Source organism: Sus scrofa, chromosome 2 (assembly GCF_000003025.6).
Source record: "Sus scrofa isolate TJ Tabasco breed Duroc chromosome 2, Sscrofa11.1, whole genome shotgun sequence".
NCBI lineage: Eukaryota > Metazoa > Chordata > Mammalia > Artiodactyla > Suidae > Sus > Sus scrofa.
Window position 1 is genome coordinate 38,948,081 of NC_010444.4, and position 12,661 is coordinate 38,960,741.

At 35.6% G+C, this 12,661-nt stretch overlaps 1 protein-coding gene across 1 annotated transcript in view; it reads right to left on the reverse strand.

The window, feature by feature from the left end:
- PRMT3 (protein arginine methyltransferase 3) overlaps positions 1 to 12,661 on the reverse strand; it is a 148,634-nt gene that overhangs the window by 63,770 nt on the left and 72,203 nt on the right. The window contains exons 12-13 of the mRNA XM_021083252.1: positions 4,501 to 4,688; positions 2,309 to 2,395 (exon numbers count right to left, since the gene is read on the reverse strand). Of these exons, the coding sequence (XP_020938911.1) occupies positions 2,309 to 2,395; positions 4,501 to 4,688 (275 nt within the window). The remainder of the gene's footprint in view (positions 1 to 2,308; positions 2,396 to 4,500; positions 4,689 to 12,661) is intronic.

A 12,661-nucleotide genomic window follows, 5' to 3' on the forward strand; every position in this document is an offset into this window, starting at 1 on the left:
TCTATTTTGTCTGATATGAGCGTTGCAACTCCTGCTTTTCTGTCATGTCTATTGGCATGAAATACTTTTCCCCAGCCTTTCACTTTCAATCTATATGTATCTTTTGTCCTAAGGTGAGTTTCTTGTAGGCAGCATATTGAAGGTTTTTGCCGTTTTATCCACTCAGCCATTCTGTGTCTTTTGATTGGGGCATTCAGTCCATTGACATTTAAGGTGATAATTGATAGATGATTATTTATTGCCATTTGATCCTCGTGTTCCAGTTGATTCTATGGTTCTCCATTCTTCTTTTTTTTTTTTTTTTTTTTTTTTGGTTGGATGGTCTCCTGTTATTATCTGCTTGAGTGTATTTTTTTTTTTCATTTTTTGCAAATGCAATATTTGGTTTTGGCTTGTGGTTGCCCTGTTTTTTAAGTATGCTAACCCCTTCCCATAATTGTGTGTTTTAGCCTGATGGTCCTGTAAGTTCAAACACTTCATTATTATATTAAAATTAAGAAGAGAGACATACATACAAACAAAAAGGGTTATTTACCTCCTAACATCCCTTGCCCACATTTTATGGTTTTGATGACTCTTTTATTTTTTTCCTTTTTTTTAATTTTATTTTGTTTGAAGCATGTTCATGATTAAATCTGTATGCTGGCTTATTTGAGTGACTGCTCTCTGATTGTATCTTCCTCAGTCCTAGTTCTTCCTCTTCTTCTTCTTCTTCTTTTTTTTTTTTTTTTTCTTTTCTTTTTTCTTCCCTTTCCTTCCTTTCTTTTTGGTTTAGAGAAGCCCTTTCAATATTTCCTTTAACCTGGGCTTTGTGTTGCTGTATTCTTTAAGTTTTTGTTTGTTGGGAAAAATTTTTATTTCCCCTTCTATTTTAAATGATATTCTTGCTGGATAAAGTATTCTAGGTTGCATATTTTTTCCTTTGAGCACTTTAAATATCTCTTGCCATTCCCTCCTGGCCTGTAGTGTTTCTGTAGAGAAATCAGCTGATATTCTTATGGGGGTTCCCTTGTAGGTAACATTCTGTTTTTCTCTTGCTGCCTTTAGGATCCTCTCTTTATCACTAACTTTTGCCATTTTTATTATGATGTGTCTTGGTGTGGGTCTGTTTGGGTTCAGTTTGTTTGGGGCCCTCTGTGCTTCTTGTATCTTGAATCCAGTATCCTTTAGATTTGGGAAGTTTCCAGCGATAATTTCTTCAAATATATTTTCCATTCCTTTATCTTTTTCTACTCCTTCTGGAATTCCTATTATGCGTAGATTGGCCCGTTTTATATTATCCCATAGGTCTCTTATATTGCTTTCCAGTTTTTTGATTCGGTTTTCTGTCTGTTGACCAGATTGAGTGATTTCCATTATTCTATCTTCCATATCACTGATTCGTTCTTCTGCATTATTCATTCTGGTTTTTACTGCCCCTAGTTCAGTTTGCATCTCTGCAAATGAATGTTCTAGTTTTTCTTGGCTCCTCCTTATATTTTCTAGCTCCTTTCTGAGGGTATCTGCATTGCTGTTCATATCTTCTCTTAATTCCTTCAGTATTTTCACTATTTCTCTTTTGAACTCCAGGTCTGTCAGACTGCAGAGATCAGTTTCATTGTTGACTGTTTTAGGTGAGTTCTCCTGTTGGTTTGACTGGGGGTGGTTTCTCAGCTTCTTCATCTTGCTTGTTGTCTTGAAGCCCCACATTTTATTAATACTCTGAGTCACTGAGGAATTACTACCATTTTTGTTAAAGCAGTTGATTAGTCTGAAGTAGATACTACCTAGGTAACTTGATCAAAGTAACAAACTAGTGACTGGCAGAACCAAATGTGAATCCAGATTTGCCTAACTTTTCTAAAGCAAATACGTTTTCTAATATACTAGGTTGATTCTTTAAAGAAAGGCAAACCACTGGTTCCCTCATCTTTCACACAAGAATATAACATATTATAACAAATAAACATCTTATTTCCATCTAAACTGAGCATGAAAAGTTACTAGGAAAAGAAGGACATGAACTTTTGTCTGTGAAGATAAAGTTGAGTGCTCTCAATTAACTATGATAGGTAATAATGAAAAATCTACAAAGAAAAATCATTATGTAAACAGAGTTCCTTAATACTTTCTCTTCTGAACTAAACTAACTTCTTTGAAGTCTACTGACCTATTAAAACAGATTTGTTCAAGAGCCCAACAAAAGCAAAGATAGACTGTCAAAGGCAATAGTCTTTTTCATTTATCACAAGCCTGGTAATTAATTCATTAGCCTGCCAATCAACCACACTATTAGTGAGATTTGTGAAAGTAGAATGAAATAGCTTACCGTGCACAAAGATGTTTTGGTGATTTTCAGGGTGAAATCTGAAGAAAACTCCAAATCTGAGACAGATGTTGTATGGCAATCTATATGCTACCCATTAAAAATAGTGGAGGGAAGAAATTAGAAAAAATAATAAGAACAAATCTAAAAACAAACAGATAAATACTCATTTTTTAATTCAAGAGAATAACTGTAAACCCAATGCTTTGCAAACTTTAATCATACACATCCTACTTCTGGGATTATTTTCAAATTTAAGGACTACTAGCACTATTATTCAGTTAATTTTTCTTTAAATCAAATTAATATTTTTTTACTTAGACTTCTTACAAGAATAATATATATCAAATCATGGCTCTGTTGTGCCAGTTAAAGTTTTTCTAAGGAACACTAAAATACTTTCAAATAGAAAACATTTTCCTGTGTTCCAATTAAAATCATTTTGTCTACCTGGAGTGCTATACGTTTCCAATACATTATGTATGATAACAGTCAATATTTTTATAGGAAATGCCAAAGTGAAAACATATGCTAAGTAAGAGGACAAGGTGTTTTAGAATTCATTTGTCTAATTGCATTTGAAAAGAAGTTTGTTAGGTATTAGGAAAAACCACAATTCCAACCAATGAGCAAAACCAACTATAAAGATTCACCTCAGGAAAAAAATGGCCAAATATCCTTCTTTTTCTGTCCCCTTCCTAGTTCAAATCCTTCTTCCTTTTACTATGGAGAGGAGATGGACTCAGCTACAGCCGTGTGACCATAAAGGCTGTCAATAGCTGACTTCCACGAGTAAGTTATAATAGAGGGAACACCACTGGTCTGACCACCTGAGGCAGATTTCCACTTTCAATAGTTTGAGAAATTTTTTTTTTTTTTTTTTGGTCTTTTGGCCATTTTCTTGAGCCGCTCCTGCAGCATATGGAGGTTCCCAGGCTAGGGGTCAAATCAGAGCTGTAGCCCCTGGCCTACACCAGAGCCACAGCAATGCAGGATCCGAACCGCGTCTGCGACCTACACCACAGCTCACGGCAACGCCGGATCCTTAACCCACTGAGCAAGGCCAGGGATCGAACCCAACAACCTCATGGTTCCTAGTTGGATTCATCAACCACTGCGCCACGACGGGAACTCCTCCCCTTAATTTTAAATACTTTATCCATTTAAGAAAATTATGAATACTGAATCTCCACTTTGTGCTGAGAACAATTATTGATGCTATGAAAGTAACACTGTGACTAAAAAGTAGAGATAGTGATTTGGACCTAACAGAAAACAAATCTTTGTTTGATTCTCTAACTGAAACAGATAAACTATAAGGGGTCTTTTAAAAAGGACTTTCACTCAATGAAAAGTTATTATTCAACCCCTGTAAATTCAACACAGCAAAAATGACAGTAAAACTAAAGATTAACATGGTAAAAAATAAAACATAAAAGGAACTAACTGAAAAATGTGAACATAATAGGGTTTTAGTTTCATGGGCATAGTCACTATAATTACTTCGGTAATTACTTAATCTGAAAAGGCTCGAAGAAATATGAATGAGAGAAAAACTGCATGAAACATATGACAAAAATGAATAATCTAGCTATACAAGAGAAGCAAGAATAAGGCCAGGAGGCAGTGATAAAGGTGAAATGATAGTACAGCTGGACTTTTTGCCTTCATTAGTAAATTCAAGTAAATGATTCAGGCATTCCTCTGTGGCTCAGTGGTAACGAACACAACTATTATCCATGAGAACACAGGTTTGAACCCTGGCCCTGTTCAGTGGGTTAAGGATCTGGCATTGCTATGAGCTGCGGTGTAGGTCGCAGACCCAGCTTGGATCTCACGTTGCTGTGGCTGTGGCACAGGCCTGCAGCTGTGCCTCTGATTCAGTCCCTGGCCTAGGAACTTCCATATGCTGCAAGTACAGCCCTGAAAAGTTAATAAATAAAGTAAATGATTCAACCTTTCAGTATATGGAACTTCAAAACATAAAGAGAAGTGATTTCAAAGGGATGACATGGTCAACTAGTAAATACTATAACATCAAGTTACTTTAGACTGATTAAAACAGGAAGAATAATTAATATATTGAAGACCCATATACAAAAACCAATATATTAGTTTGAAATACTAAACTCATAAATGAAAACTAAGGAAAATAGCCATACTGTTAAAGAAAATAAAACTGGTGAAATACCTACCTTAATAGTAGAGGGGTCTGAAATAAGAGTCTTTGGATCTAAAACTTCCACAACAGCTTCTGGAATAACTGCTTTCTTCATGCAGGACATGTTGAAGCCATAAACGTCATCCCAAAAAGCAATCCTATCAGCATGTTTGTTCACGTCACTTACTGCCACAAGGCTAATGGTGCAAACATCAGGGTAGACTGTAACAAATAAAATACTCAACAATTAGCATTATCTCCCTCTATAACAAAATGTAATTTTTAAAGGCTAAGTATAAATATCAAGCCCAACAGTATAGATTACTACTAGTGGGGGATTAACAAAAGTTCAGATCAGAGAAATTAACCAAGTTCCATCTTGTAGCCTCTCTTTTTTTTTTTTTTTTTGTCTTTTTGCTATTTCTTGGGCCGCTCCTGCGGCATATGGAGGTTCCCAGGCTAGGGGTCGAATCGGAGCTGTAGCCACCGGCCTACGCCAGAGGCACAGCAACGCAGGATCCGAGCCGCGCCTGCGACCCACACCACAGCTCACGGCAACGCCGGCTCCCCAACCCACTGAGCAAGGGCAGGGACCGAACCCCCAACCCCATGGTTCCCAGTCGGATTCGTCAACCACTGCGCCACGACGGGAACTCCCCCATCTTGTAGCCTCTTAAAAAAAAAAAAAAAGATTTCCATTACTGTGATTAAGATTAAAATAAGAATTTCAATGATAGGTCCTATTAAATTATTTTAAAAGGATGACATAATCCTGAAATGAACATATTCATTAATATTAAACTTATACTGATGTAAAGAGGTACTAGATCTTTACATGTTCCTCTGAAGCAAATCTTTTAAAAAGGTACGTAATATGTAAAAAATCATGAGATACAAGACTAGTTCATATTACCCTCTCTTATTTACTATAAAAGTAAATGTTTATGAGCACCAAATATGTGCCAGATAAGTTATTCTAATTTACAGACTGTGGATACATGGCCCTATTCAAACTTACATTTATACAATTTTGACAAAGTGGCAATTAATTGTGATGTAATAAATACTAAGAAAGAGGAAGATAAGGAGAGAGCTAAAGGAAAAAAAAAGCTCATTCGGATTTGGCTATAGCAAAGGAACAAGGAAATTATGTAAGATATGAACTAAAGGAGTTCCCATTGTGGCGCAGTGGTTAACGAACCGACTAGGAACGATGAGGTTGCGGTTTTGATCCCTGGCCTTGCTCAGTGGGTTAAGGATCCAGCGTTGCCGTGAGCTGTGGTGTACGTTGCAGATGTGGCTCCGATCCCACGTTGCTGTGACTGTGGCATAGGCCGGTGGCTACAGCTCCGATTGGACCCCTAGCCTGGGCACCTCCATATGCCATGGGAGTGGCCCTAGAAAAGGGAAAAAGACAAAAGAAAAAAAAAACAAAAAAACAAAAACAAAAAACAGAACTAAAGACCAAGTAAGTTAGGAGAGGGAGGGAAAAGAGTGTTGTAGGTAGAGTGGGCAGTGGACATGGAGGGGCATAGGATAATCCAACTTGAGAGGACAGTGAGCTATAAAACTACAAAGGTAAACAGGGACCATAGAAAATACTGCTGAATAAACCACCCTGATAAATTAGATTTTATCCTAAGAATAATAAGCCAGTGAAAATTTTTATGCAGGAAGACAACTTGATCAGATTTTGGTTTTAGAAAAGTCACCTAGAATGTGGAGAATAAGAAAGAGACAAAATAAGAGATAGCTGTAATAATACAGGATCTCTAGTAGAGTGACAGCTACAGGAATGGAAAGGAGGAGATATAATCAAAGGATGTTTGGGAGGTAGAACTCATAGGACAGTTGGCTGCCTGTGTCTCTGTACGTAGTTGTGTGAGGACATGGTGATCCAAACTGCCCCAGGTACTTTATCAAGGAGAGAATCCAAATATTAAGTCTAGCAGAGAAGAAAGATAAAAACAACTGGTATTTGATGATGTCACTGAGCCACTGCATTCATCAAACCTGAACCTAGGCAATATCCAGACTTCTTGTTAGGTGTGTACCAGATGCAAACTCTGGGCATGTGAGCTCATCTTTCAAGTTGAATTATATAATGAAAGAAATGCTAATTAATAAAAACGTCTATCACTAAGTTAAAAAAAAAGAAAAAAAAAGACTGGCTGGCTGTAGAAGTGAGAAAAAGGAAAGAGTCACAGACGACAGGTTTAGACTTAGCAACTGGACAAAATGTGGTACTAACCATTATTAATAAGGAATAAGAGCAGATAATAGGGAATAATAAGGGCAGATTCAAAAGTCAGCTAAGAGTTTAATGCTTATGAGGTGAATGGGTAAAAATATCCAATAAGCAGCTGACTATGCAGGCCTGAAATTCAAGAGAGATGATCTGGGTTCAATGCACAAATTTGAAACCATGAGCATATAAATGGAAATGTAAGTTATGGGAAGTTATGAGGTCACCCAGAGGAATAAATGATGAGTGCCAGAATTTAAGGATGAGAAGAAAAGGAGGCTGAAAGAAATGGTTGAGAAGCTAGATCACAGAAGTAAGAAGAAAACCAAGAGATGAAGTGTTAAGAAAGGTAAGAGAGGAGAGTGTTTAGAAAGAACACAAAGTCTTTATAACACAAAATTAAAAAAAAATATTTTTTGACTAATAAATAGCAAAATTAACTATGTCCTTCAAATATCAACATGTAGGGGATCCATGAATTAAAGTATAAATTATATATCCCTATATCAACAAACTGAAAGCAAGTACATGTATGTACCAAAGCAATGCACAAAACAATACTTTATTATTTACTAACCTTCAGCCTTACACAGCAGAGAAATAAACCTCTCCTCCCAAACTTTGTTTCTACCCACAGCCTTAGGAATTTTATTATTCAATGACAGTGCCACTAAATTATCTTCTAAATAAAGCTCATGATAAGATCTGCTGGCATCAAAGCAATTGCTTCTTCCAAACCTGACGTTTGAGATACTCAGAAAAAAAATACTTGATGCTATGGCACTGATAAGAAGTCTCCCAAATCTTCTGTAAGGGGGCATGTGAGGCAGATGTGAGAGCTCCATGGTTAGAGTTGACTGCATGTAAACTGAGTTACTTTTACTTCCTTTTCTTCCACAGGCGTAGGAGTAGTAAACCTCTTGACTGTTTAAATTTCTGATTGACACAAATTCTTCAGAGTAACTGATATACTATCATAAATGCTGACCAACAAGAGTATCAGCTACAGGAAAGGCATGTAGGTTTAGTTTCTTGAACCAGATGCCAAACACTAAAGAAGAAACAATTCTGCCACAACTTTAGATAGTTGACAGCTTCTTTGTCTTAGACTTAATATGACAATCACAGAAGCTTTACAACATTATGCCACGTCATTTCACCCTTAAAGAGGCACATCATAAAGATATAAATCAAGGGTTAGCAAACATTTTCTATAAAGTGACTCTTGGGACTTGTAGGCAGTACGGTTTTCATTGAATCTACCTATCTATGCTGCTCTGACCTGAAAGCCCCAAAGACAATATGTAAATAAATGAGCACGACTATTTTCCAATAAAACCTTATCTACAAAAACAGGCAGCACACTAGATATAGACATTCCTGATATAGAAGAGGGAGAAATGGATGAGGGAGGTCATTTTCAGGGCCATCATACTGTGCTACTTCTGGGAGTGAGACTCACTTTCATCTACAGGAACCAAATATTCTCAAGAGTTGTGCAGTGTGCATTCAAACTACTTACCATAGTTCACAGAGTTCCTCTATTTTAGAATATCATTAAAAATCTTATTGAATTAAAAAAAAAATATCAAGTCTCTCTGTCAGAGGCTGGCAAACTTGGGCCAAAGAGTCAAATTCAGCCCTCTGCCTGTTTTTTTGTAAATACAGTTTAACTGGAACACTGCCACCATTTATTTACCTACAGTCTATGGCTTTACTGTGTGATAATGGCAAAATTGAGTAGCTGGGACAGAGACCAGCTGGGCTACAAAGCTGACTACTCCCTAGACTTTTACAGAAAGTTTGCTGAACTCTGGCTCTATATTAAGCAATATGGTGTATTAGCAATACTACTAACAAATAAGGATAACTTATCTTTTTATAAGGAAAAACTACAAATTACTAAAACTAATGAAAAACCAGTTTTGAAAATATGTCGGTAATAAGAAACAGACTGAAAAGGAGTATGATTTAACATTTTCTAGTACTGTTTATTTTTCAAGCTAATTATATGTCATAAAGATACAGAAAATCATGGTTCCTGTATTAGAATTTAGAAATGAAATTAGTTTTTTTTAATCTTCCAGTTAGCAAGATCTATGAATATTCATAAAAGATTTGTTATCAATGTTATAGGTCAATTTGATTCTTTATCCACCTCTTCACAGCTGGCTATAATTTTGGGCCACCTGCCAGAATTCTGACTAACCCTTTACCTTCACATTCTGACACATTTGTCATTTGATTTTTGTCAGATAGAAGCATAATTGAATAATTATTCCTTCTTGTAGGTGAAGTTAACAAAGCGCTGATTGGACAAAAGCACCCTCATAACAGACCATTTATAAATTCATGGATTTGACATCTGTGTCCTTCTCGATTCACTGCCCAGAATTCATTTGTCACTAGAACAGCTCACATGGTGAACAGATAAAGATGGGAAATCCTTTATCCCTTAGAAATGCCTCACAAACTTTTGGACACTAAAGGATAAGACCGAGATGCATAAAAAAACAATTCCTAGCAAACACTAGCATCATTGCTTGTATATAATATGCTGAGAGGAAAAAGGTTTAGAACAAAAGGAGAAAATAAATAAGTCAAAACAGATTGTTCTTTTCACAATATATGTGAATATGGAGAAAAATTTTAATGAAGTAACAGTCAAAGATAAAATGACTGACATGCATAAAAAGAAGTGTACTACTAACTTACTAAGTCATCAAATAATTTGGAAGCTGAATAACCTTAAAATTATTTCATTTTATATAATGAGGTTATCTTAAACTTACTAGTATGTATTTGGAAACTGGAACTTTTTTATCATTAACTTATAATAAAGTGATTAGGCCTAATAAAGCTTAGCTAGGCTAAAATGTTCCTAAAATATGCACTGAAAAATAACACTAAAAAAAAAGTAAAAAAATGATACGACTGCAATATCGCTGAACAAAACCAAAACAGTAAAGTGGGAAAAACAGGTCTGAGGATGAGGAATTATGCAGTAAATTATAGAATAACTAAAGGACACCTATAAGCACTAAGAGACAGTGTCAGTGGCTGATCACAGTGAGATAAGTTACGTAAGTCTACGCTACAAAAGGCAGATAATACTGTCATGATGCGTAAATTCACTTCAAAACTTACAATGTATAAACCTAACACTAATCTCATGTTTACCAGCTATAATTTAGGAGGAGGATTAACTTTTATTGAGTAACTACTTTATATCAAGCATCTCATATAGAACTTTGATTCTATGAAGCTAAAATATAATTGTCATTTGATTTTTGTGCTCCTACAATTTCAACTGACCCCATTTTGGAAGATATCGGCCCAGACTGCTCGACTAAGGTAGAGTCAGCTAGGCTTTTACACTGAAATTTACTCTTTTCTCTTTTGTAATTAGCAGATATTTTGTGGGGAGATTCTTTGAAACTAACTAGGTAAATATTCCATTCTTTTTTTTTTTTGTCTTTTTGCTATTTCTTGGGCCGCTCCCGCGGCATATGGAGGTTCCCAGGCTAGGGGTCGAATCGGAGCTGTAGCCACCGGCCTACGCCAGACCCACAGCAACGAGGGATCCGAGCCGCGTCTGCAACCTACACCACAGCTCACGGCAACGCCGGACCCTTAACCCACTGAGCAAGGGCAGGGACCGAACCCTCAACCTCATGGTTCCTAGTCGGATTCGTTAACCACTGTGCCACGACGGGAACTCCAAATATTCCATTCTTAATCAAACTTTTGGATTATTCATTTGTTTTACATATAAAAACCTTTTAAGTAGCTATAAAGATGGGCATGATTTTTTTTGCTTCTTAGTGCTAAGCCCTCTCATATGGTTAATTATATAACATGTTGCCCAAATTCCCTTTTGTTTGGTATCAATATCATGACTGTTTTCTTTTTTTTTATTTGCCTGAATTTTTTTTCATCGTTTTAAGTTTTCTGTATAATTTTGTTTTAGGTGTGTCACTTATAAAGTACACAGAATTGGGTTTTCTCTTGTGACTCAATCCAAAATTCTTTTTAATAGATTTAGTCCATTTACATTTATTGATATGAGAATTTTTTTTAAGTTTACAACTCTACCATTTTATGTTATTCTATATCTCTAGGTTTGTTTTTAAATAGTATAACTACATAGTACTTTGCTTTTTTCCTAAATATTATTATATTTACGAAATATTCCTTTTTGTTCTAGAAACTAACTTTATAGTTACAACCTTATAAGTATCTTTTGTTGTCTATTTTTAACAGTATTTACTAATCTCCTATCACGAGTAAAGATAAATTTAGTATATTTCCTTATTCTTCCCCTTCATTTTCTTTCTTTCTTTTTTTTTTTTTTTTGCTTTTTAGGGACACACCCGTGGCATATGGAAGTTCCCAGGCTAGGGGTCAAATCAGAGCTACAGCTGCCAGCCTACACCACAGCCACAGCAGTGCAGGATCCAAGCCGCGTCTGGGACCTACACCACAGCTCATGGCAATCCCGGATACTCAACCCACTGAGCAAGGCCAGGGATCAAACCTATATCCTCATGGATACTAGTTGGATTTGTTTCCACTGTGCCACAATAGGAACTCCCACTTTCCTCTTCTTAATCACCCAATTTTTTTTTATTGTAAAGAGAGAGGTACTGACAATAATAACAACAACAATAGAAGTAGGCATAGAGTTAGTACACAGGTTTAACATTTTTTCAAATAGCTAGAAATCAAATCAAGTCTTTCTGCGTTACTTCAAATTTTTTTAAAAGACACTTTACCTGAGTATAATTTACACGCAGTAAAACTCACTTTTTTTGCCCTTTCTGGTATATATTTTCTATGCGATTTGATAAATATATAGTGTTATGTAATCACCATCACAATCAAGATACAGACAGGATGGATGACCAAAGTGTCACCATTCAATTTTAATCAACAGTATCATTTTAATATGACCTTCATAGTGCTAAATGTGTGTATAATGCTGTTACTTTAAATGATATTACATAAATTCCTATTAAAGATAAATTCATTTAAGTATACATACTTCCTCACACATGCCTCCTGCATTGCCTTTCCAATTTTTGTAAGATGAGGTATTTGACACTGTTAAGGCATAAAACATTTACATTCTATGCTGTCATGCTAAAATATACAGTAGTTTTTTGTCTTAATTCCTAGTTGTAAAAATATGCATTGGTCATGACCAAATTTTTCTTGGTTTTCCTCCTGATCTCTTGGTTGTAGTGATGTAAAACATTACAATTTCTGATACATAATTAGTTAAGTCTTAGCTAACAATAACAGAATATAGTAAATTCACTTTCATTGACTTTACAAAACTTTCTTTTTATTAGTGATAATAGTAGTGAGTACCTCTAAAATACTAGGGAACTGCTTGGTGATTAGGAGAATGAACACTCAAGTTACTGGCTGACTCTGTTTTATAATAGCTTTACTCCATGCCATTATATACACAGTGAGACATAAATTAAACCTAGACTCATGTAAAAATAAAACTGTGGTTCTTTCATGCTTACATGGTCTTCAATAGACTCCCTCTCTCATAATTCAGTCATTCTTTCTAAAATGTTTACACTATTAACTGCTTAGTAAATCTTTCCTTCAGAAAAAACATAAAAGAAAGCTTTGTTGGAAATAAAAGAAAGAACATCTAGATGATTGGTGATATTCATCAAGGCACACTCGAATACACAAAATAGGCTAAGCCAACTTCATATTGTTCATTTCTGACTTTTCCTACATTTCTGGATTCTGTTAACTAGTATCATTTAACAGTACCGCTTATGCAGCTAAATGCTGACCTTCTTCAATATATCTCCAGATTATCTTAATACTAGTATCAGCTTTATATAAAAATATGGAAAGTGCTAGACTTTCGAGCCTCCACTTTATCCCCCTCATGATGGGAAATAGCTCAGCTACTATTTCA